At 43.9% G+C, this 26,693-nt stretch overlaps 1 protein-coding gene across 3 annotated transcripts in view; it reads left to right on the plus strand.

Moving 5' to 3' along the window:
* CHCHD3 (coiled-coil-helix-coiled-coil-helix domain containing 3) overlaps positions 1 to 26,693 on the plus strand; it is a 268,860-nt gene that overhangs the window by 190,636 nt on the left and 51,531 nt on the right. For all 3 annotated transcript variants that reach the window (XM_037049174.1, XM_037049175.1, XM_037049176.1), the window contains one exon: positions 17,244 to 17,314. In XM_037049174.1, the coding sequence (XP_036905069.1) occupies positions 17,244 to 17,314 (71 nt within the window). The remainder of the gene's footprint in view (positions 1 to 17,243; positions 17,315 to 26,693) is intronic.

A 26,693-nucleotide genomic window follows, 5' to 3' on the forward strand; every position in this document is an offset into this window, starting at 1 on the left:
CTAAATGCGCCCCAACGTTGCGATTGGAAGGACTCGCGTCCCAGCACGGAGATGCATAGACAACTGTGTTGGCCCTGCTGATGGAGTGACTGCCTCAGAGGACAGTGAGGTGTCTGTGACCTTTGGACTGAAAAGCCATTCGGCTGGGATGAGATAGTTAAGCCTCTACATGACATTCCCCTCCTTGGACTCTGATTCTCTCCACAGAAGAGTAGTTTCATTTTTAAAACAAAGACCCTGAGACCCAGGGAGGTTGAATGGGTTGTTCAAGGTCATAAGCAGTCAGGCCATTGGGGGGAAGTGACTCCTGTCAACCAGAGGTCATCTGACTCTAAAATAAGCTGCCTGCGGGATGTGCCAGTTCTGTGCCACCCTCAGTGTTTTAGGCAGAATGAGGTTGTCACTTGTCAGGGATGCTGTGAAGAAGATTCTTGCAAAAGGGTTTAACGACCTGTGAGCGTCTACAACTTCAGATCCTGTGACTCCAGCTCCCTGGGTGTAATAAGTCAGTGTTCTTCCCCTGGCTCCTTACGGAAATGGGTCTCTGAAAGCATTTCGTTACATTTTCTTTTTAGAATAGCAGTTAGCTTTGCATCTCAGAGACTTTACAGTGTACCATGTATATCATTTACTCAGAATATTAGTTCACCGGCTAATAGCCCCCAATTCTAGTTTTGTATGAAATGTAGTTCGGTGAAATAACGCTGCAGCTTCTCACTAAACCGAAAGCCCCAGAAAGCTTCTTGTTGCCGAGAGACCCTCATTTTCCCGGCTGTCAACCTGACTGATACTTTAATTTTTCTGCCCTGTGGAAAACTTCAGTCTCTTATCCAGTAGATAAATGAACGGACCCCCAGGAAATGCAGCAGAGTGGTTCTGTTTGCCGATGCAATAAATGCAGACGCTAATAAATGTCTCCTTCCATCAGGAGGAGGCGTGTAATGAGTAAATGATGAGAAAAAGAATTCGGGGAAACAAATGAGTCATCCAATCTAGGCTGACAAACAATTTCTTAATAACTTGGCCTCTAGTTGGAGAGAGGGCTTTCACCAGGCAAAGAGAAAGCCTGTTGAAACTAAGGCGAGCACAGGGCCATTTACATCTAGCTGCTGATGGATGTAGTCTGGTTACATGTGGGCCCCACTGTGCAGTGAGCCGCCATTCAGACATGGCCTGCGTATTGCAGCCCTCCCTCACTCTGTAATTTCTGTGAATGTGTGTTGGGGAGAGGAATCCTTTCGGGGCCTAATTCACATTCCTAACCCCAGATTACATTTCTGGTTCACATTTGTCTTTTTAATAAAGACCCTTCTTAAAAGTAAAGATCCAGTCCCTTTCCCTTGCGATGTGTTCGTACCACGGGTTCCCCAAGAACTCCTTTCTGGTGAGTGGACACACTGTTTCCTAAAGCACTTGTGGGGACGGCGCCGGCCTGTGGGGAAGCTGACAGACCAGGCGGTGCTTTGTCCTGCACCGGCCCCTGCAGTTTGCTCACGGGCCTCCTTTGGAAGGACTTGCACTAGCAGAAGGCACGGCGTGGTTCAAGGGGGGTAAATGAGATAGGCCTTGGAAGGAGGAGAGTCCATATTGACGATGTGGGAGAGACTCCATGCCAGACCGAGACATCATTTGATGAGATGCATTTTGTTATCGCCCCTTTGTGGGATCTTTCTAAGAACAATTCTCAGAAAAGCCGTGTGGAAAAGGTTGGCTAGCAAACACCAGCAGTTTTCAGGGACAGATTTTCATGCATATTTCTAGAAGACTATCGGATTTGCTTACCGAGTCTTCCATAATTATCTTTTCTTTCCCATTCTATACCTCTCACTGCGCCCCCGCCATGGTTTTTATTTTTGTATTTTTTACAAGTAAGACACTCTGGCATGGGTTAGGACCCCATGAATGAATGCATTTCCGCAGTAGAGCAGTGAAACCTTTAGGCAGTTGTAGGGTTTAGGGCCACAATGTGGGGCGGGGGGGACAGTTACTGAGTCATCAGATAAAAGCTGGGCAGGGCAGGTGCTGCGGCCCTGGGTGCACTTGGCAGACTGCCCTGCCGGAGAGACCGGGAACCCTGCGGCTGCGCTTTCGAGGGAGAGCCATTGTACCTGAAAGCCGAGACTGTTCAGAGGGCCTCTATTCACATGCATATTTCTATGCGGATCTTTTGTGGGAGGGCCTTTCCTTTGAAATACAAAAAAGATAAACATGGCTTTGAAATGGATAGGTGATCCCTTCGCCACTTTTGAAACTGTTCTCCATTTCATATCTGAGATTTTTAACCCTTAAATTAAGACTGACTTTCCTGTTCACCCGAGCAGTTTTATATGAGTCGCCAGCCCTTGAGAAAGACATGTCACAGTTACTATTTACATCTGAGTTTGGGCTCAGAACGCAGTGAAAGGAAATTAAAACTTGAAGTGGGTGTTTCATCTGCATTGGATCCCATTTTGCTTGGGTATCACAGTCCATTCTTATGTGACCAAACGTGGAGGTATTGTATTTATTTGATAAAGACAATCATGAATTTGTCAAGTACCACGTAGAGTAGCCATTGCTTTGCATTGAAGAAACTACAATGTTTAAAAATCTCAAGACCTAAGGCCTTAAAGCCCTGGACTTGGAGCATGAGGCCTGGGCTGTTCCCTTAGGTCACTTGCTACGTATGGGACAGCAAGCAAATGTGTAGCCTTGGAAGCTCACCATTCCTGGTAGGTGGAACGAAGACGGTAGCCTCTGAGCCTTCTTCCTTCTGGGAGTTTTATTTTTTAAATCAGTTGAGAGAAAGAGTTGTTTCCCGAACTGTACCTGGTGTTGGGAAGTCCAGGTCTCCACCACCCTCCGGACAGTTGGAACTCCTGCTCTGATGGATTTGTGTTCCCTTGTAAAGGTGGCCTCTCCGGAGCCTCCGCTTTTTCCTGGGCGCGATTTCACATGGACATCCCTTCCCTGTGCGTTGTAAACGCTGGAATCAAGTGACTGTTGTTTGAAAGGTATTCTCCTCCCCTGCTAGTACCTTGCTCGTAGGCTGGCGGTAAATTTTTGAGTGAGTGAAAAATGAACACCAACCTGCCGAACAAATGGCAGGAGACTTTGAGAGACCTCAGGAATGAAGTTGGGCCTTAACCTTTGTCATTTAAAATAGGTTTTCCCCCATTTTAAAATAATCGGTGCTATCTTAATCTGTATTGGCCTTGACTAGATTCATTTGTAGCGTGTGGAAATGCCAAGCTTTTGTTTTTAATGTTCTGTTTTTGAAGGAAGCCGATACAGTTTGGAATATTTACAAAAGTAAATCCACAAACGAGGGACTGTCACGGCCAGTAACGTCACGTCCCTCATCTGTACCACAACAGGGACTTTATTGGGTGTAGATGTTAAACGTCTGCCTGGACGCCGCACTCTGAATGAGTCCTCAGGAAGGCGAACACATAGAGCTTTCTCTGCATAGTCGTGAAATTGTCTTTTGAAGCTCAGGAATGTGGTGCCATTTCCACCTCCTCCCTCATCAGGGCTTCTAGCTGCTAACTGCTGAGGTGTCCGAATTTTTTTCATCGTCTTGCTCTTCTTGGAGAGACGCGCACAGTTTGGGATCTGAGCCTGTCTGTGGCGCTCTCCCTTTATGTGAGTGCTTATTTTCTATGGTGTTGGAAACGCATTACTTCTGAACAAACGGATTTGATTCAGTTTGCGGTTGCTGCTCAGCTGGTGCCCAGGAGTAAAGAAATCAACTCTGTCAGGTCTGTGAAAGAGTTCAAAGGTTTGCTCAATTTTCAGGAAACCTTTTCTTAAGTAGATTTTCTGGATTGGAATGAGTTATTGGTGCTGGCCTCAATCATATTTGAAAACTTCAGGTGCTGGGCAGGAAGAAGTGGGAAGAAGGCGGGCGGACTTGGCCGTGGTGGCTCCTTCCTTCTCCACCGCCTTCCTCCCAGGGATGCCATGTTCACGCCCCACTCTGAGCTCCGGAGGCATTCGCGGTGCTCCCGCCTGTCTGGTCATGAGTCCCTGTCGGGGTGAACTGGCAATAAACTAAAGGATTAGTTCGAAGTTTATCAATGTGCGTTCCAAGGAAATCACCGGGAGGTCTCCTAATGTGTACGAGAATCTTTAATATTTGATTCTGCTCTTTGAGTTGTGTGGTTAATATAATGATGTTTTGAGTGGGTAGGATGAGCCTTACGTGGTGGAGGAACCGAGATGGGATGACGGAGCGTACGCCCTCCCGTGATAGTTTCATGGTCACACGGAGCTCTTGGAGGCCCAGAGGACCACAAAACTGAAGGCACCTGTCTTGTGTAGTAGTGTAATGGGTTAGTCGTTCATATTCCTCTCCCCACTAGGCCTTAAAGATGCCTGCGTCCTCATCCCTAATGCCCACCCCTGGGCCTGGCCTGTGTGAACTCATCAAGAATAAGCACCTTTGAATGAATGAATCCTCAGTTTGCCTGTCAGGGGTCTGGAGGGAGGGTGAAGTGGGCGAGGCAGTGTCATCAAAGGAAGTGTGTGCTGTAAATATCACAGACGATTACTGTAAAGCTGTGGATGGAGGTACGGTTTATGGCTTTCAAGAGGGCACTGTGTGCATGTGGGCACGCCAGCACGTGTGCTGAGCAAGTACAAGAGAGTTTCTTACATTTAAGCAAGACACCAGGGGACCAGCTAGGGGGGTAATGGAGAGCAAGCGTGGGGTGTGTTGTCAGCACAAACGTGAGGCTCCCTGTGTAGAGCCGTCCAGTGGCTGTGCCGTTAGATGTAGCATCACCTTATTTAGCTCTTTTCAAGTAGACTGTCAACCTTGACAATGACTGTCACATTACATAGCCCTCAAGAGAGCAAGAGGTTTCTGCTCAGGAAACATGTAGTAATTTAAAGTTACCATCCAGGACTTGCACAAAATCATGGTAAATTCTCGAGATAACCCTTCTGATAACTGAAATTGCTGTGTCTCACCATTGCAGGGGAAACAGTGAGACACACAATCACGTCAAGAACAAAAAGGTCTCAGGTGTATAATACAGAAGTCTGAAGGGTGAGGGGAGAAGGGAGAGACTGTTTTATCGCAGGTAGAAGAGCTAGAAACAATAGAAAGATTTGAGACCTTGTATTGACATTATTTCAGACATCACTACTGGCGAGAACAGCGAGTATCTTATATTTGGGGTAAATCTCATTATGAGCGTGGCTAACGGCTGCTGTGGGCAGGAAAGGGGTGGAGGGGTACCGTCCCAGTAACTCCTAAACAAGTTCTCTCTTTCCACATGATACGAATTTACGTTCAATGCCTATTGGAAAGTAAGGCATAATTAGTTCTTTATTAAAATGACACAAGCCCATAGTAGAAACTTAAATTGTTACAGAAGACTTTTTGATAAGACACAAATGTGTGTCATCTCACATGATACCTTTCCAGGGGTATCAGATATTTTTTGTAGAATGTTTCTGGGTTTATGTGTACATATAAGTATACTTATAAAATATACTATTCAAATTATTTTATAGCTTTCTATTTTTTATACCAGTTGGAACTTTTTTCACCCATTTAAGTACAAGTAGAGTTCCTTTATTTCTAAAAAGATTAGAATAAAGTTTTACGGGGGAGAGGTCTCTGATGTGAAGCTTGGGATGTCTGACCAAAAAGCTAGAGAACGTAAAAGGAAATAAAAGCACATCTCACTTTAGAACTGGATGTGAAGAACAGTTAGGTACTTCAGAGAAGTATGGGGCTTTAGAGGTTCATCAGAAAAACCTCTTCCTAGAAATAAAAAAAAATCAGCCTAGTGATCCTGTGGCACCGTAATTCTTTATTAATTATGCATTTATTGTTGTGACTTAAAAATGTGCGTGTCTTTCTCTATAGTAGGGCCAAGCATCCTGTCTGCTCAGCATTATATTCCAGGTTCTTGGCCTGGTGCCGGGCACAGACTTCCACTGTCTGTGAAATGGGGAGATGGACAGACAAAAGGAAACAGAATGGCCCCTGAGCATGTGGTTATACATAAAGCATGTGGTTATACATAAAGTGCTTAGACGGAGAAACCGAGGCATGAGGGGTGTGGCTGGTCTGTAAGAGGATTTGCACCATGGCAAGGCTGTAGTGAGTCTAGGATTTGTATCCTACCTAGAGACTAAATCATGGAAAAACCCTAAAACGCTTCATGAGTGAAGTTTCCAAAGTGTCTGGGAGAAAATTAGAAATGCCAGTAAAAGCTCTGAATACGTCTCTGTGTGTGTGTGTGGGGGGGGGGGGGTCGGGGTGTATGAATGATGGTAACGACGGGATGAAAAGGTAACTGCAAAAGCAGTTTATCCATTTTGCCAAAGTACCCAGGAGACGGTGGAGTTTTCATGACCTGTGGCTTCTTAGAGAAGCTAAGAGTTAAACATGGCTTTGAAGTTTTAATTCTTCCTGTCCTCTGTTGGAAAAGGAGAGGGGCAGAGGGAAACCGATTTCTGAATGAGTGAAAGTAAAGCATTCCTGCGAAGGAAAAAGCTCCCAGTGTGTCATTGCATTGGACTTCACTGTGGTCACTCGTGAGGTATAGAAAAAGCAAAGAAATGGGGCACAATGAAGGCTTATTTCCAATTAATTGAACTCCGTATATCAAGAAAGTAGAATAGCTTAAATTAGAAGGGTTTTTTTTTTTCCTTTCTTATTTATTGAAAGTCTAGATAGAGGTTGTCAGTCTAGGGCTAGCTTGGTGGCGTCAGTGTCACCGGAGCCCCAGGCACCTGCTGTTTCAGGCCTGCATCCTAGCACAGGGTTTCCCTCTCCAAGGTCAGCTCATGTTCCAGGGAGGCTGCTGGAGTGCCGGCCATTGCATCTTCAATGCAGCCTGGAAAAAAGACAAAAGGCAAGAGGGCTGAAAAGATCCCCTGCCACCTGAGGTCAGTCCCCTTTAAGTGGTCTCCTGGAAAGTCCTACATAACAGTTCTGCTTACACTTCAGCCTAACCAGAAGTAAGGTAGGAATTTGGGTTTGATTGACTGCATGTTTAACTTAGAACTGGGGTTCTCCAAGGAGGAAGGAGAGATACTGGAGCAAGCTACTGATAGTCCTTTCCATGGAGAATCTTCATTTATCTTTCTAAAGAACTTAAGAGTTGGGATTTTTGATTCATTAGAATCTGCTAAATTAATCATTCATTACTGTTCCTTAGTGATATGTATTTGAAAAGTAATGCCAAGGAAAACTGCAGTGCAGTTGTGGGTGTGCACAAATGGTTATTAGCAGGAATTTAAGGATAATCGGGGTAAACATGTAGTCTTTGGAATTTATGCTTACACAAAACAGACAGCATTACTCGGTGTTAAGAAAAAATCAGATTCAGTCTGAATCCATCCACTTGATGAGGTTCATGCGTAGCTGGTAGGTAACTCGTGGAGACCCAGGCTCTAATGATGGATGGGTTGGCTGGGAAGCTGAGGGTTGTCGGAGCAGGTGGCATTGAGACTGGGAACCTCTGGCTTCCACAAGGAGAAGGCAGGCTCTAAGCCAAGTGCTGAACTTCACATTGTCCCGTTGATAGACACACCCTTGGAGATAAGGCCCTCATTTTAGATTTAAAGAGTGAGAGTTAGTTTAAATATCCCAAACCACTCCTTGGCGTACCTTTTAGAAACAGAATACTGAATCTGATACACCATGAATCTGAACCACTGTTGGTAGTTTGCAAGTTATTTAAATACTAGCTTTGATTTTCCTGTCTTGTATTCAGGAGGGAAGGAGAGAAGAGGAGAGTCCAGAGACAGTGGAATCAAGATCATAGGTTTAAGGGGCACCAGTAATGAAAGGTTCCTTAAGATGCCAGGTCCTCTTTTCAAGGGCCACCTTTCTCACCGAGGGTTCTCGGGTTCCTCCCGCTGCCTCTGAGCACCTGTGACAGGGTCAGAGTGTGCAGTAGCTACAGCGGGGTGGGGGTGGGGGGCAACACTCACAGCAGCCATCCTGCTTTCCTCTAGAAGGTTTCTCTGGCGAAATAAAGAAACCACTAGATCAACTAAATTTAGACCACTAATGATATTTTAAATTCTATAGCTCTTAGTATTGATGTGGTGAAAATTCAGTTACATTGCAGTGAGTCTCCTGATTCCGTCTTATTCTATAAAAAGACGGGATGGTCGAGGAACCCTGAACTCTCTGAGGCCACCTAATGCCATTCAGGAAATGACTCGGGGCCCTGTGCCTGGGGTCGTATCCGTGTTGCCCCTGCAGTGTTTGGTTGTATCCAAATGCTTGGCTCTTGTCTTGGGGAAGCGTGCCTACCTGCCTACAGCTGCTTACATACAGGCTGGGACAAAAGCAGGTCCACGGTTGCTCGTGTAGGCAATGCCGTGAGGCCTGTACCCTGATACCAGAGTAAAGCCCGTGTCCCACGCACTTGCAGCTGCAAACCTGCTGTGCCTGCCGTGTGTTGCGGCATTCCTCATGGGCGAGCGTTACAACAAAGGGTGTAAAGAAGTTTCGAGTCTGAATACCTAACAGTAGGAATGCTCTTATTGAAAGTGTCCGAAGGAAGAGGTCTGTGGGCGTCTGACAACACCAGACCTTCCTTTGAAACAGCTGCCAGGTAGAGCCACTCTGGTGTTTGGGTGGGTTGGGGGAGGGATGGAGACCTGCGGTTGGTGGTGCCTACAGACCAGCTTAGACAGCAGAGAGCCGCGCTTTCAGCCCGTCTGCTCACATCCAAGGTCAGACTTGTTTCTTCTCTCACTTTCTCTTGCTAAACATGAGCGGGGTTGCTATAGCCCTTTAGTGGACAGGGAGTTCTTGTCATCTTCCTCTAGCAGTGCTGGGCCACCAGAATTTAAATCGCACCTCAGTGTGATGTGTTACACAGTCCTGCCCAGATCTTCGTGGGAAGCATTTTGTGAAAGAACGAACAGGAGCTGGTTAACACGTTTTTCTTGCGACCTTTCGGATTTGCTCTTTTCTTCTGTGCTACATGTATGATGGTATTAGCTGTAATAGAAAAGAAATAAGGTTCAGAACCCGAGAAGAGATTGCAGGAATACTGTGTGTGCGTGTTTCCTTTTGATCTAATTTAGGCCTTGAAAACAGATACTTTCCAGTCTAGCGATAATGTGTGTCTGTGCATGTGCATTTTGAAACATGCTTTTAAAGGGAAACTCTCTGCAGATGGAAGGTGGCCTGTGTCGCACACTTGGAAGCCTCTTTACCCACAGCCAGCACAGAGAAACTTGGGAAGGATGCCCACTCTTGTTGGTTCCCATTATCTTCCTTCACCGTCAAAAAACTTTTGTCTTGGATGGCAGAATACCAGATGGGTATATCCCCCACACCCTAAATGACAAGTTTCGGGGGGTTGGAAAGAAATACGAGAATACTGGCATCCAAGACCAGTCACACTGTTTGACCCAAGACTCAGTGCAGTAGCCCAGCAGGTATGATAAGTCGGCCAGTAAACACCAACCCCAAACTCCGTCCTCCTCCTTTGATCCAGAATGAGAAAACAAAGATCGTCAATTTCCCGACCTCTTTTGCAGCTGGAGCTGTGTGTGACATAAAATTCGGGCCGAGGAGATGTGAGTGGAAAGCTCTGGAGAGGCTTCTCTCCCCCTGCTTCCCTTCCCCCTCCTCCTTCCTTGGACCTGGGGCATGATAAATGGGGCTGCATCCGCTGTCTTGAGACCGTGCGGATAAAAGCCAAATGCTCGGGATGGCTGAGAAGGAATACAGAGAGGGGCCTATTTATTTGATGGTATCCTTGGCACCTGCATCAGCTCTGGGTTTCCAACACCCAGACTACTTATTATGTGAGAAAAATAAACCTCTTTCTGGTTTAAGCTGCTTTTTGTAGCTTTAAGTGTCATTGTACTGTTGCTGCTGTTGAACACAGTGTGAAGTGACACCCATTTCCTTTTGATGCAGCAGAGCAGACTGACGTGCCCGTCAATTTGTAGGAGACATGTAATAAGTGAAGTGTTTCAGTTTCTTCGTGTTCTCTTGTATCAATTGCTTTAGACTCGTCTCTGTCCCATCCTCTTCTAAGTAAAAACAAAAGTTGGAATACAGCTTAGCATTAATGGTGTCACTGAGTGTTCTGAATATAATGACGAACAGGGTGAGACCCTTGCCCTTAGGGGTCCGGTGGCCTCGTGGGAGAGACCCCACATACCTGCACGTTGTTGGCACGGTGTGGCAGATGCTTCGGTGAAAGTCCAGGGTGCTGTGAGAATTCGGAGAAGGCGTGGGAACCAGGTAGCTTTTACAGTGTAACAAGGTGCTGCAAGTTCGGTGGCTTGGAACAGCCGCCGTCTCTACCTCTTGATGCTGCAGGTCCCCAGTTTGGGCTGCTAGCTACGGGGCGCTTCTGGTCCCCCCTCGGCCAAGTGCGCAGTTCTGTGGTCTCGGGTGGCCTCGCCCAGGATGATTTGTCGTCTCTCCTTGAGCAGAAGCTTGCTGACCTGGCACCCAGTGGGGTTCCAGGAGAGAGGCTTGTATTTGCAACTGGCACACCATCGTTATGGTCACATTCTGTTGGCCAGAGCAAGTCCACACGCCCAGCCCGGGTTAAGGGGTGGGGCAAGATTCCGCCCTTCCATGATGAGGGAAGCCGCAAGGTCCTGCCACCGAGGGGCCCGAATGCAGAGAAGAGTCAGGAGTGGTGGCCAGTTTGCAGTCGTCCATCAGGCTCCAAGGGAACTGGGAAGAGGCACAGCGACAATTTTCTTAAAGGAGTTCATGTCAGACGTTTAACATTCAAGGGAAATAGCATGTTCTTTTTTATTAGCACTTCATAAGGAGCGATGCCATCAATCATTTTCATCTCTGGAATCATTTTTTAATATTGCCAGTTTCTACTTTTCCTTACCTTTTAAACATTAGTTTTAAAAATAACCCATAAAATGTTGCTCAGAGAAAGGAAAAGTTGCATGTCAAGAAGTTCAGGATTGAAATGGTGGTTGGACTTTTCTTCATTGTGTTTTCATGGACCATTTAAAGGGATTTTTGTCCACTCAAGATGCTTCATAATGAAAGGGTTCCAGGAGAAAACCCATTTGAGGATCATGATGAACAGTTATTTCCTGTCTTGGAGATTTACAATGTATAGTCCTGGCATTAAAGTACTTTTGCTATTTAATTGAGTTAATTGGATTTCATTGATGATAAGGTCCGAAATTATTGATTTGGTTTTTATGTGGGCTAGCATTGTCACTGTATCTGTGTCTGTATCTATATTTATATTTATATTTGTATTTATGGTTGTCCAAGGAGTCCATTGAATTTTTTCCTTAAAAGACACATTTTTTCATTTTACCAATAACTTGGTTGATTTGGATGTTTTGAGTATGTCAGCTATTCTCCACTATTGGCTTCTAGTGGGTAGAGGCCAGGGGTGCTGCTATACACCTTCCAATGCGTAAGACAGCCCACAGCAAAGGATTACTTGGCCATCGTGTCAAGAGTACCTGGAAACTTCACAAACCACTTCTGACACGTTTGATCAGTCACAGCACCTTCTCCACACACTGCACACACCTTATTTGTGTGTTTCAGTTGAGTTTTTACCTTTCTTGAAATAATAAAGCATAATACACCAAAAATGTTGCGTATCTTCTTCCATCTTTAATATTAAAATGTCTGCACAAAAATTCACTAATTTTGATAAGTTTTTTTAAATGCACGCTGATCTGACAGCTGTCACAATACAGTCTAACAAAACTATTTTGAATGAAGTAAAGACAACTAAGCATTACTAGAGCCACTGTGCAGAAAAATGTCAACAAATGTTTTGCCCAACCCTGTATATATATATATATATATTTTTTTTTCATAGCCATTAACATTTCCAACACTCCCCAGCCATTGTCTTCACATGTCTCATTTATCTTGAGGAACCAAAAAGTACGGACAGATGGCCAATGTAAGAAAAATCGGTACTTTCATGGAAAAAAAGATTTTTGTTTTTCAGAGATTTAAATTTTTATTACAATACCTTTTACATATATTATTACCAAATGGTATATGCCTTTTCTTCCTGCTTCAATAATTCTTAGAAACAAGTAGCATTCCTGTAGTACTTTACTATATATAACCCCAGGTACTGTTCCAAGAACCTTGCATGGATTATCATTTTTTACCCCCCAAAGAATCCTGTGAGGCCATTATTCTTATTCTCCCCCTTCTACAGCTGCGAGGCTGCTGCAGGGGTGAACTAACATGTTTCATTCCCCAAGGACGGGGCCATTTTTCTGCAGTTGGACTCCGAAGTCCCTGCTCTTGGCCACACCTTTCTGCTAAAAATCGCTCATCTCGGTGCAATGTACTGCAGGCAACATATTCACCTGTTATCGAAGTATCTTAAAAACTGTGCACAGTGGAACACTCAGTCTCCCCAACTCAGTTTGTGTTTTTAGTAACTGATCCCTAGTGCCTTATATTGCAAGATGTTTTAATACAGAAAATGAAAATGTCTGTCATTTCCAATGATGCCTTGACCCCTAATATCAGTGACAGGAACATCTCCCAGATCAGGAGTCATGTTGCTATTGTGGGAGTGGTTTACTTCCTAGCAACCCGTTTTACCAAAAATAGAAAGAGGTAAACCTTTTTAACAGATTTTTGATAGTGCTAAAACATCCAAAGGATATTATCGCTGTACTTTGAATTTATAAAATCTACCTTCTCAAAGAAAATCTTGGTGGACATTATGTCTTATGCTTATATCAAACAATAAAAACTTGTTTGAAAGGCAAAAGTAATAAATTAATGTTTTAATATTTGATTTAAACAACATTTCCCTGTCACAAATCCATACCACTAGGCCAGGCATGTCCAGTATTTTCCCTGAGGATGATGGAGCAGGGAACTGCAGGATGAATGTGAATGAACCTGTTCTGAAGTTGACATTGGGAAGGGTCTGGCAGGCCTAGGAACACTACCGCTGCACACAGTGCCGTGGCCACTCACCGGAAGACGCCATGTCAGGGCGTGGGCACCTTTCTCCACTGGGTTTTTTTTTCCTCTTTTTAACGTCATTCCACCAGGTGGTTTGTCTCACACCCCACACACCTTGCGTACTTAGTTAGTGTTATCAGGAAAGTTTGAAGGGGATATATAGGAAGTTTGTGTACACGTGATGATAATATACATATACATATAATTGCTTTGTGTGTGGCCTTATTTATATGCATGAATATGCAGGGCCTGGCAGAAGTGACACCTGCTTGCGTGTGGTTGGTAGGGTGATAATATGGTTGTAAGAGTTTGTAGTTTTAATGGGAACATTTCACCTAAAATGTCATATGGTGTGCTTTACTGTGACACTGTGTTACAGAATTACACGCTTATGATTTTGTAATTAAAAAGGGATGTCATTTGTGCTGGATCCTGCATATAATCTTCATCTTATTTGGAAATAGAAATGTGAATATTACTTATTTGAAGCATAGATCATATGGGTCTTAAAACTTGGTTATTAAAAGATAATCAAATATAGTAATCGATGTGAATATGTACCACTGCAAACTGCAGGGCTGACCAAATGCCAACACACTTAGTTATAATGATGACACTAATGTAACAGTCATTTATAGTTAATAAGACCAGCAGCAAATACAGCCTGTTACCACCTCAAGACATCAGATGACAAAAACGGTCTTTCTGAAAATCAGGTCATTTCTATTGCCTTCTGGTGCCTGTTCTGGGCAGGGGCGCCGCAGCTTCGGGCACCCTGTGTGACACCAGAGTTTGCAGGCAATCCTGGGTCCATTTTAGAGAAACACCGTTTGTCGTTTGCTGCCTTACTACCTCTGGCAACCGTATGGTCATNAACACACTTAGTTATAATGATGACACTAACGTAACAGTCATTTATAGTTAATAAGACCAGCAGCAAATATAGCCTGTTACCACCTCAAGACATCAGATAACAAAAACGGTCTTTCTGAAAATCAGGTCATTTCTATTGCCTTCTGGTGCCTGTTCTGGGCAGGGGCGCCGCAGCTTCGGGCACCCTGTGTGACACCAGAGTTTGCAGGCAATCCTGGGTCCGTTTTAGAGAAACACCGTTTGTCGTTTGCTGCCTTACTACCTCTGGCAACCGTATGGTCATTAAGATGGTGACGTGAGCGGGGGTGCAGGGTGTACAGGAACCTGCTGTGTTTGCCCCTTTTCTGCAAACCTAACATTATTTAACAATACAAAGTTGAAGAAAAAGCACTTTTCCTTAGAAATGGGTGGACATTCTGCAAGAGCTTAGCATTTAAAACTATACGTAAAACCTCAGCTTGACTGACATCTTCAGTAAGTATCCCCACAACACACACACACTTTTGTATTCTAGCTGCACTAAGTCATTTGTTGTTAATTGGATTCTTTGGGGAGAAAGGAGATCAGAATACAGCTTTTGGATGTACTATAGGATATTTGTAATGAATGTAACTACTGCCTGTGTCCGTCTCATTTTAAGAACAAGCCATTTAAGAAACAGAACAACGCAGTGAAGCCCACTGTGCTCCCTTTGGAGGTCACACGTCCCTCCTGTCCCCTTCCACCTCCGCCACCAGACCGCCACCATTTGGAGGTCATTGTTGGAATTTTTCCAAACTTGACCTGGATTGCCCCCTTCTATATCATACCTACAACTTTTTGTCTAATTTTATCTTTTTCACCACAGTATATTGTGTCACTGTATGAACACCCAGAATTTCTATTCTGTGCCTTGCAAGCAGAGAGAAACAGAATATGTGTGTGTTTAATGGCTGTTCATTTTAAAAAATATTTCCTGAGACCAAGAGATCTGCATTCCTGAACTCCAGTAGCACAGCTTTTAAGTTAAGTCTTTCATTATAATTATTTCTCTTTTCTCTTATATCAGATGGAAAGCTCCATGAGGATCTAATTCCCTAAGATGAACATTATTGGGATAATAAGGATTTGTTTTCATTGAATAAATAAGTAAATACTTAAATGAATTATACTTTGTCTATAGAGAGGACTTCAGCATATTTATGTTTATTCTGTTAGTTACATGGTGTTGCTTCCTGGGGACTTTTCTTTGTTGGACAGATTTATGCATGGTGGGCAACTGGCCACTGAGGTGGAAATATGGAATATAAATAGGGACAAAAACTTTAAATTGAGAAATTACATGCTAGGTGTGTAGGCAGTGCAGGGGCGAGTGTTTTGCATGTAACATTAAAGGGGAAGTTTGGCAGAGTCAGGAACACTTTCACCTGCATTTGGCGTTACCAGGCAGAGGGGAGCGGAAGTCGATTAATGTCGTGGGATAACGCTTCCCTTTGTTCATTGTTCTTGTTAGAAAGCTTAATATTTTTTTTGATCATTTTGAATTTGTATCTGGAATGGAATTGCCCAAACTACTCCTTTTCCCTTAAAATTATTTTATTTTGACGTTGATCTACTCTGCAAAAACACGTCCTAGAGGTCGCAGGTTTCCGGCCTATCAAACTGATTTCTGCCTCAGCTACGGACATAAGCAGGCCTAGTGTCATCCCTGTTTCAGAGGCGAGGGATGCTGGAAGGGAAGTGGGGGAGGTCGGAGGACCTGCTAAAAGGTCACAGAACAGAACCAGAAACCGCATCTTTCAACCTGGTGCCGGCTTTGTCCAGACAGTACTGTTTCGGTGCTTGAAATAATGGAAAGTATTAATCAAGACGTTATGGCTTTGCCAGCATTTTAATAGATAATTCAGTAACATATATTCACTTGACAGTTCATCATAGTAATATGAGGTGTTTCCGGTGTTCGTGGTGATTAGTAAGTGCTTTTTTACTGCCCTTTTTGTCAGAAGGGTTCAGAGAACGGCTTTAAGCCAAACATGGCAACAGAGCATGTGTGACTGGTGTTTCGAAGGAAAGACAGATTTCCAAGTGGAACTGATGGAAGATGTGGCACAGTCTAAAGTTAGAATATCTGAGAAGACAGACGGCTTTTTGATGGCTCGAGACCTGCAGATGAATTAAACCTCTCAATAGACTAGTGCGGCTGAGCGCGCAAATTGCAATTTTAAAAAATGCACAAGTAGTACACTCAGAATATTGTCTTCATGTCAGAAATGCACCTTTGTGCTGGAAAATGATAAAAAATTGCAATCGATCCTTACAACTGTTCTGTTCATCTTTATTGATCAGGTGCAAGAAAGATAAATCGCAGCCAAATAAGATTATAGTAAATGTTAGCAGCGGAGGGGACTGCTGGTTGATAGAGAGCCATTCATCATCTCAAATGGTGACCTGTCCATTCTCCAGCCACCCTGAGTCGGCTGTCTAATCACATACCTATTGATTTTATCTGCATCCAGCAGACCTGGATGTGACTGTCATCGGCCAGCCCGGATTGTCAAATGTGAAGGGGTCACTGGTGTGAAGAGGATTTCATTTTCATTTTCTCACCAACCAACGATGATTTATGAAAAAATAAACTACCCCCAGTCATGCATGTGGAACCTGAGTGATTAGAGAGTAAAGGTGCACAATAGACCGCCGCATTGTGCTCTTTGTACTGTGATGCATTTTGCAAGATATCATTGTGCCTGAAGGCTCATGGGGTCACTGAGGCCAGCCCCTGCAGACAGGTTTCAAAGTAGCCAGCCAGAATGGATAATTTTTTATTTTGCTGACCCAGGAAAGACGTTACTTGGCTATTACAACTTAATTTATATTGCTTATGTGTTTATTCGTGTAGTAGTGAAACCTTTTTTTTTTTTTGGTATAAAAATTATGTAACTCCACACCTTTGTTCTTACTGATCAATTTGTTGTAAATTTGATGCCCTTATGGTCACATGCAGGTGATGGAACACATTCTAGTCCATGAAGAATCCATCTGGAAGATAAAATACAGTGTGAAAAGAAATAATCCTTTAATATCCTAGGTGGAACACTGCAATAATAGGCAAATGTGATGTGTGTGAATTTCATTATTCGATCTCAAGCATCTTTTGATCTTACAGGGATTGATTTCAAATCAGGGAGATCTAACTAATCCTCCAACAACATGCAAAGAATTTATCGGAACTTTGAAAGAATGATGGATTATAACTGTGAAAGTTTGCTTTGTAATTTCAACCTGTATACCGACAACTAGATACTTTTTACATGTATTTTTACAAGAATCCATTATACTTGGGCAAGAAATCTTTGTCCTACTGCTTGAGTGGCTGAAATAAGAGCTTGTATGTTTTTTGTCGTTGTCCGTCTTGCACACATTTGTCCTCTTGCAAAGTGAAAACTCTGCTGTCGATCTTTATCCACAGAGCTCAGAGTTCTACAAAGTCACCACTGAACAATATCAGAAAGCTGCTGAAGAGGTGGAAGCAAAGTTCAAGTAAGTTTCTAATAGTATTCTAATTACTCTTCTTGACAAGATGAAAATGCAGCTTTATTGCTTTTCGAACAGGAGAGAGTGTGGTGTATGGCTCTCTGGAGCACTGGGTAATGGGTTTTCGTGGCTGAGAAGAATGCATGTTATCTGCTACAGTGGAATTCACATGCACGGTAAAGGCATTTGGGGAACGCTTGTCACACCTCAGTTTCATGAACAAAGGGAAAATAGAAAGCAATAATAATAGAATTTTTGTTTGGACTAATATATAAGATAGGATACCCTTGTTTATGAAGGAGATATTAAATTGGCAACTTTATTACTAGAAACTTAGAACTGTTCACTTTTGTATGATAAAATGATGCGCATGTCTAAATTGGGGTGTCCTCTTTTCTCATGCTCAGGCTGTTTTCATTTCTTCACATGTACCTTGATGGCATTTAAATCGCAGACTTTAACTCACCCTTGATTATGAAGGTGGTGTTAAATCGAGGCCTATATTAACCCTTGGAACATTTAAGTTAGTGTTGCGTGATTGGTGGCCCGCAGCGTCTGTGACCCACACACAGCCCTGTGCCTTCCCTGGGCCACCAGTTCGCACACAAGGTAAGAAGTCATGGTTCAGAAGTCTTTGTAAATAGTTCTGCTGTGTAACTCCTGTTGGTAGCGTGTGTGCAGATTAGCAGAGCAGAAGAAAACCAGTGGTGTGACAGGTTCAGGTGAAAGAGTATTGTATTTTTCGAACCATAAGATGCACCCAGGTTTTAAAGGAGGAAAATAAGGAAAAAATTGAAGCAAAAAAATGTGGTAAAATATTTAATAACATAAATAATATAATATTTCACCAGTGTAAATATAAACAGAACTCAGCAGCAGCATTAACAACCATTATTTCTCCCAAATTGGGGGGTGGTGGGTGAGAGTTCGTCTTATAGTCCAAAAAATATGGTACTTGGTAGCTTGGGCTCTGCCCCCCCCCCTCCTCGCATGTTTATGAGCGTCTGATAAGTGATTAATCCCTAAGGTGGAACGTTATTGCCTTCTGCTGCGGTGCAGTTTCTGTGGTGACGGATATCGGTGTTGTTGTAACACTGATTAAAAATGTTTGTTTAAAGATGGTTTGAAGTACATTTAAACCTCAGATAAATCCTCCAGTTTTCATTAGAGAATCCCTGTTTTGGAGCAGGAGGGAGTGACCTTCTAAGAATGGGGTGCATTTCACTCCTAAAGGGTTACTGTGCTGTCTTAAGAATTTAGGTGTAGAATTGGATGTGGACTTCATTTCAGAAGGTACACGATGTGTGTATTTTTATGATTCTTGTCTTTTCCCCTAATGATAAAACAACATTTTGTAAGCTTTTTGTCTCAATACTATGAAAACCTTTGACTTAACATTATGGGTGTTTCTTCAGTGTATGATGATAGCTATAAAAATAACTAGAATTTGAAATCAAAGGAAATCATTTCTGACTAGAATGACCTGTGAAGCCGTCATAACGATGGTATTTTAGTTGAAGCCTAGAGAGTGTTGGTGGAAAGGAGGAGTTGACAAGTTAGTGAAGATGGGCGGTTTGTCTCAGAGAGACCAGTGCAAGGTAAAGTTGGAAGNCCCCCCCCCCCCGCATGTTTATGAGCGTCTGATAAGTGATTAATCCCTAAGGTGGAACGTTATTGCCTTCTGCTGCGGTGCAGTTTCTGTGGTGACGGATATCGGTGTTGCTGTAACACTGATTAAAAATGTTTGTTTAAAGATGGTTTGAAGTACATTTAAACCTCAGATAAATCCTCCAGTTTTCGTTAGAGAATCCCTGTTTTAGAGCAGGAGGGAGTGACCTTCTAAGAATGGGGTGCATTTCACTCCTAAAGGGTTACTGCGCTGTCTTAAGAATTTAGGTGTAGAATTGGATGTGGACTTCATTTCAGAAGGTACACGATGTGTGTATTTTTATGATTCTTGTCTTTTCCCCTAATGATAAAACAACATTTTGTAAGCTTTTTGTCTCAATACTATGAAAACCTTTGACTTAACATTATGGGTGTTTCTTCAGTGTATGATGATAGCTATAAAAATAACTAGAATTTGAAATCAAAGGAAATCATTTCTGACTAGAATGACCTGTGAAGCCGTCATAACGATGGTATTTTAGTTGAAGCCTAGAGAGTGTTGGTGGAAAGGAGGAGTTGACAAGTTAGTGAAGATGGGCGGTTTGTCTCAGAGAGACCAGTGCAAGGTAAAGTTGGAAGGGTCAGCGGAGTCATTGGGCTAGGAAGCTGGTCTTCACTAGCAGGAAGTGTTTGGAAGGTGTTTGACCGGGTGAGTGCCCTGATGCCTGCGCTCCTTCGGGAATACCAGTCTGACGGTGGATGCGAGGTTCGACTGGAGGCTTGAGAAACAAGAACCGGAAGCGCTGGGTGACAGGTCCTGTAAGTGAGGGCAGGGAGGAGAGAGGCGGGTGCGAAAGAGTCATTGAAAGATTAGATGTGAAGTAGGGGCTGATTGGTACGGAGAACCACGGGCTGCGTGGCTTAGACAGCGGAGTTTACTGTCTCACTGTTCTGGAGGGTGGAATTTCAGGATCAGGGTGTCGGCGGGGTTGGCTTCTTCTGAGGCTTTTCTCTTTGGCATACGGGTGGTCGTTTCCTCCGTGTTCACATGCTCGTCCCTCTCTGCACATCTCCTAATCTCCCTCTTACAAAGCACACCTGATCAGAACCCTTCTGTTGACTGCCTTTTAACATAATTACCTTCATCCAAATACACTTTCTGAAGTACCGTGCATCAGGACTTCAAGATATGAATGAGGGGCAGAGGGACACAGTTCAGCCCTTAACGCCTGGAAGGAAAGGGCGAAGGAGAGTTGAACAGATTTTTGGGAGCCGGATTCATAGACAGAGGTGAGTCTGGCTTTCAGTGAGAAGAGTCTGCCCTTGGAAGCCCTGCCCTGCTGCCATGTCATTGAGCCTGGGCCGGCCTGCCGGGAATGAGAGGCTCATAGAAATCGCGTCCTGCGACTTACCTTTGCCCAGACAGCATGGACCTGCAGCTTAGACTCAGCATGGTCTCCGTGACCTCTGTAAGGTAGTCTTTGTTGCATCCTACCCTCATCTGGTGTGGCAGAGAAGTTTAGCCTTTCCCACAGAAAGGTCTTTGACCCAGCTCCTGGGAGGTAACCTGGAAAACCCTGGACTTTCCCAGGTGATAAAAGTGTCCTGTTAGTCACCATGGGCCCCCTGAGCCATCTTGGGCCAGCCCAGCCTCTGGGGAGTTTGTGCGGGAGACTGAATTCAACCACGTGGGCCGTCAGTTGAGCAAGCCCGTGTGAAGAGGCCCGAATGGAACTCTGGACGTGGAAGGTTAGGTGAGTTGCTCTGGTCGATGGTGCTCCGTGCCTGTTGTCACACATTGGTGATTCCAGGATAGCACGTCCTGTGGACAGTGGAAACTGCACTGGGAACCCTCCCAGACTCCGTCCTGTGTGTATCTTCCCTTGGTTGATTTTCTGTATCATTTTTCATAATAAGTCATCACTGTGAGTTTAGTGGCTTTCTGTGAGATCTGTGGATTCTTTTAGTGAATCATCAGGGTTTGGGGAACACCTTGATGTCAGAAGTAAGGACAGTCTTGGGGTCCCTGCCCTCAGACTTCGCAGTTTGGCTGACTCTGAGACAAACAAAAACCCTGCTTTTACACACTGCAAGACTTCTAGGAGTTAGTTTGTCAGAGTAGCTTTCATTACATAATTTTTTTTCAGCTGCTACCTGCTAGGCTGAGCTTCCTAGAATATTGTATTTTGATTTTCCCTGAATTCATTAGCTTCACTCCTAGGAAGTGATAGTGCTTTGTCTGTAAGAGACATTTTTACCCTCTTTTTTTTTAATTCTCACCCTAGGATATGTTTATTGATTTGAGAGAGAGGGAGAAAGACATCAATCGGTTGCTTTCCATACGTACCCCGACTGGGGTTTGAACCTGCAGCCTTTTGATGTGTGGGACCTGGCCAGGGCTTTTACCCTCTTGAAGGCACAGAGACTCCTCAGTGGAACTTCATTTTTCCTTAGAAGTTTGACCATCTCAGATAATCAGGGCAACTTCCATCTTCTGCAAGGCAGCACGCCCTGGCCTTCCCGTTGCGTGTCAGCTGCCGACTGCAGCCCCTCTGGGCAGCAAGCTCTGGAGGACATGGAGTTTGGTTAGTTTTTTCTAACAGAGGGACTCATGGGGGTGTATCTTGGTTGCATGAATGTAAGCTTTTTAAATTGCGGTTGTAGGGGTATATCATGCGCCTGAAACGGGGTCGCCCAGAATCCCCGTGAAAAGGAAGCAAGCCTGTGAGGCCGTGTGTGGTCACACGATGCATCCTGCCGCCACGAGAGCTGACCGGACTGTTTCAGCAATGCTTAAATAGTAGCTCACACTTCAGGCCCTGAGTTTATGGTTTTGGCAGTAAACCGTTAAAACACTTGAGATTTAATGGGATTTTTTTCTACCCTATCGATACCTCATTCATCCTTAGAGCTCCCTTGCGCCTTGCCCTCTGCTGGCTCTGACGGTGCTGCTAGGAAGGGAGGAGAGGGGCGGGGCCTTCCCAGCACAGAGCCCAGAGTTGATTGGAGGAGAGTGCGGGGAAGGCGGGACTTTAAAATGGAACTTTTTAAAAATACAAAGTTAGGTCTACTGTGATGGAATCATTGCACCCCTAATAAGTATCTCATTTCCCCGGTGGGAATTAAACAATTTGGAGATAAAGAATTGTGCTGTTTATTTGCCTGCAAGAACTCTTTCCTCACAATAGCTTTAAAATTTTAACTAAAACTCAAGTCACTGAGCGAACCAAGATTTTTTTTACGTCCAGTTTTTATTTAACAGATAGGCTTTTCTTTTCCCAGTCCAGCTAAACAATCACTGTTGGCACTTCCTATCACCTTTACCACCCTGTGTTACTATCCGTGAAGTAGGGCAACTTACGGTGCTGGGTCCTAGTCACACGGTGAAGTGTCAGGTTATAGTGTAGCTTACTGAAAATGATGTTATGTGTTAGCCCTTATTTTCCACCGTATAGGTAATTAATTAAATAAGTTGTCATACTAAATAATGTTAGGTTGATAGTGCTTAGCACAGGTCTTGCACAAGGTAAATACTCAATAAAAATCAGATTTGATTATTTTATCATATAATGTATAATTATTGTTTACATTGTTTACAATAAAATACATATGTATTGTTTACAATATATACATTGTAATATGTATTTATTGTTATAATATTTTGTGTCTAGCTCAAGTTATGAAGAAACCTTGCACCATAAAAGTAATTTCTGTATTTGTTTCCAAACAAAATCTAGATGGTGTTGACCTCTTCCTCGCCACCCCTCCCCCTCCCCCCCCCCCACCAAATCAAGAGTTCTCACTCTCAGGAAGCTCCCGGTCCAGTCAGGAGACGGCGTATAACGCGTGGGAGACAGGAGGGGTGTTTCGGAGTGACAGGGACGGAGTGCCAGGGGCCCTGGCTCTTGGTCAGCCTCCGAATGGGATCTCTTTGGGTGGACGAGAGCCCGTATCGGCCACACCTGCAGAACGGCAGTGCTGTTTCCAGAGTCCTCTGTATATAGCATGCAATTTTTCAAAATTATAAAAACAAATATGCAGTGAATGTACAGTAAATATCAGAGAAATGTGGAATATTTTAAAGACAGCATAAACCTTGTGAAGAAAATGGAATGTAGAGCATTTTAAAAATAACTGATGCTTCATTGCTGTGCTGTGCTTTCAATAATGAAGTGGGCAGCTTCTGCCTTCCATAGAGGAAGAAAAGATGTGTGTGTGTGTGTTAAGTGACACAGATTCCAACTGTGTCGGGGGCCCTGTTGCTATGCTCTCGTGATAGGTAGAACTTTTCTATTGGGCCTCCATTTTGTCGGAAGATGAAGTGTGCGTAAAGGAGCATCGTTCTGGGAAACTGCCCGTGGCGTGTCGGTAGTTCTCCTCTGTGGGCTGGGGTATAGAGGGGCTTTCACCTCGTGCTTAATGGAAGTGGTTGAAACCTTACTTAAAAATGGGGGCTCTAGGTTGTCCTCACAGTGTCTTAAAGGATTAGTTACCCTGTGGGAGAACAGTAGGTTTTTAGAATATCCGAGGAATGCTATGCAAAACTCTTAGAGACAAAATGGATTTTGTAAATATCACTATATAGTCAAAAGTCTTCCTCTATGTAAAATCCTTTAACTTTAAAATTCCTGGTTTGCTTAGGGTTTCACTTTGGCAACACTGTTTTGTTTCTCTTTGGGGTATGTGGTCTTAAGAGCCATACAGGAACTCCTCACTTAACACTTTGATACCAAGTTTTGTAAACTTGGACTTCAAGTGAAACATCGCATAACAGAACCGACTCGACCCCAGGCTAACTGATAAAAACGAGAGCTCTGTGGCATATTTTTGATCACCAAACTTCCAAACTAAAACCAAAACAACCTTCTAAATAAAGACCCAAAATACTTCTAGTAGTAAACGTATGAAATAAATGCGACCTATCCATTTAAGAAAGATGAATAAACACAGGTAAAACAATGATTTTCCAACTTGCCGGCCCCAGTTCAGGGCTGCGGGTGTCCAGAGCTCGCCCTGGCAGCTCAGGGAGCAGACTTGGACCCGCCCTGAACAGGAGGCCCTTCCAGGCCCCGGTGCCCACTGCCCCAGCCTACCCCACCCCAGCCATTCAGACCGGGGCAGTTTAGACACAACCTCAGGTGCGCATCTCAGGGACGTGGGAGGAATCCGGAGTCCCGGGAGAAAACCCACGCAGACAAGGGGGGAAGCGCCACACAGACAGTGGCTGTGAGCGGGACTCAGTTTTCCCCCCTCATTGCTTTAACAAAAAGACGGTGGGAAAGTGACAGTATTTGAGGACCAGCTGTACTAGGAGTAAGTCAGCGACGCTGAGGACGACACTCCAGCAGAGTCAGCAGGTGTTTCTCACGTTCTCTGTAATCACACTTGTGGGCCATGGGCAGTTTTAAGCAATGGCCTTTAAAGATCCTGCTCAATTGGCTGTAAAATAATTAAATAAGCTCTTGACTGGCAAATTTATAATTCTATTAGATGCATAAGCCAGTGTGCCTGAATGTCAGTGTGGCTTCAGTTTGGAAATATTAGATTAATAGAACTAATTGTGCTTCAGGAACAGAGTTTACTCTGATTAATAGTCTTAAAACTCTTCTAGAAGTTTAGTCAAGTGAATTTATGTTACTTACCTTTATGCCTAAACTCTTAATTAAAACTTACGTCAACAGTTTGGGCCTTGCGGGCTTGCCATGCTTCTCTCTCCAGTTTCTCCAGAGTCGGGCCCCTGCAGTTGCCCGGTGACTCTGTTGCCTGCTGAGCATCTGGCCTTATCAAAAGGACTAAAATGATACGGGGCTGTTCATGCCGTCGTAGCTGCAGCCGACAGGTGCCCCGCATATCAGCTCTAACACTCACTGATGTCTACTTATAACCTAGTTTCGTGCTGCGTGAATGGCTGTGATATACCAAATGTACATGATAAATGTTTTATCTCTGATTCTCATTGATCAGTTTCTAAATGATCAAATGGTTTATCTCAGTAAGACACTAATTCACATTGATCAGATTCTAAATGACCAAGTTGACTTGGTTTCTGCTGAACACAAATTGTATTAAAACAACATTACTTGGACATGCTGCCTTTTCTAATGCAGGAGTTACGTTACCAGCAGTTGCATTATAAGTAGAGTTATTGTATTATAAAGATGTCTCCTTCATAATGAAAAGTTTACACAAGAAGAAAAGAATGCCATATTACAGGAAGAACAGGGCTTCAGGCAAGGGTTTGGGCTTTTACTAATTAAATTCTGCATTTGTATTGGGCCTTTCTTCCTCCTTTTTTAATTTGAGAGGCTGTGAGCAGGAAATTCAGCAGCCGCAGTGGTGACATTTTATTCCCTGTGGTCCTTGGGGCCAAGTAACATTTTGATTATTTAGGAAGAGACTTCGTAATTGAAGAGGCAAAAATTCTGGAGGAAGTAAATATACCTAAACCCTTTGTGCATAAGCCTGGTTACAGTTGCCTATTTAGAAGTTTTGGGCTATTGCTGTTTTTTGTTTTATAAACAACGGCTCACCGATGTCGACTTCTACAGTATTTCAAATACCCTCTAGAGTTTGTTCTTCGTGTTGCTGGAGGAGGATTTCAATTCTAAAATGGAAAAGCATTATTTATGAACTGAGAATATGCTTTGTATATGAAGCTAATGGCAGCTGCACACTTGTCTGAAACACGGTCTTGGTTATTTGGAACACCCAATTCCTCAGGCAGGTTATTTATTACATCTTTGACTTTTCCATCTGTAAAATGTGCATTATAACTGCCATTTTCTTTAGGGCATTCAAGCTGGGAAGGTTTACAAGTTTAAAAAAAGAAACAGTTGTCATTGATCCTCACGTAGAAAATGGTCTTATGTAGTTGTTTCATTCGATTCTAAGATACTGGCTGCCATTTCAACCATGTTCTAGATGGTGGCAGAGGGTAGTCGCCGCCCCGCAAGCTCCAACTCTGTCTCCTTTCTGGTCCGCACGTCCCATCTGCCTCCCTCGACGCACCAGTTCCAGGGAGACAGACTTGCTTGGGAACTCACCAGTCTCTGACACTGTTTCTTTGTGATGGGCATGTATCACTGGTTGGTTATGTGAAGAAAAGAAACCATGGGCAATCAATTTTTTTCTCTTTAAGATTGGAACCCCTCTAATCAGATTGTACTAGTCATTGCCTGTCGTTTTAATCCTTGGCCTGGTCACTGTCCTTAGTCTACATACTGTTCTCTGAGATAACACGTGAACGCCACTTGGGAGTTAGGTTTCCATCTGCAGCGTTTCTCTGCTTCCTACATGTTCCTGACAGCGTTCCACTCTGTGTGGAAGTGCCTGCAGCCAGGAGCAGGACAGGGCGTCCGCGTTGATGGGAACACCGGGTTCCAAAGGGCAGGATCGGGGTTTAAACGGTATTGTCTGTTTCACAAAAGGAACACACACAGCACCCATCACCTAAACACCTGCAGTCGGTCACAAGGCAAGGGGATCCCTGTGGAAACTTCCTCATCTCTTTAACAGTGAAGGAACCTCAAGCCACCAGGGACAGCCAGAGTCCACATCCCCTCTTAAGTCCATGACCCAGGAGTCTCTTCTCTGTCCCAGCCATGGCGGTCAGTGTTCGTTCGGGTTGCTCTGGGCATCTTCTTTACTTCAGTGTAGTCTGTTTACGTGTTGTGTGTAAATGATCAAAACCAGTCTTGTTGCACTCCTTAGGTTTGTGGCCACGAGCACCTGAATTCACGGTTTGTTCCCTGTGAGATAACAAATCATTCTGTTTTCC

This window comes from Sturnira hondurensis, unplaced genomic scaffold, assembly GCF_014824575.4.
Source record: "Sturnira hondurensis isolate 20B ecotype Veracruz unplaced genomic scaffold, ASM1482457v3 Scaffold0006437, whole genome shotgun sequence".
Lineage (NCBI taxonomy): Eukaryota > Metazoa > Chordata > Mammalia > Chiroptera > Phyllostomidae > Sturnira > Sturnira hondurensis.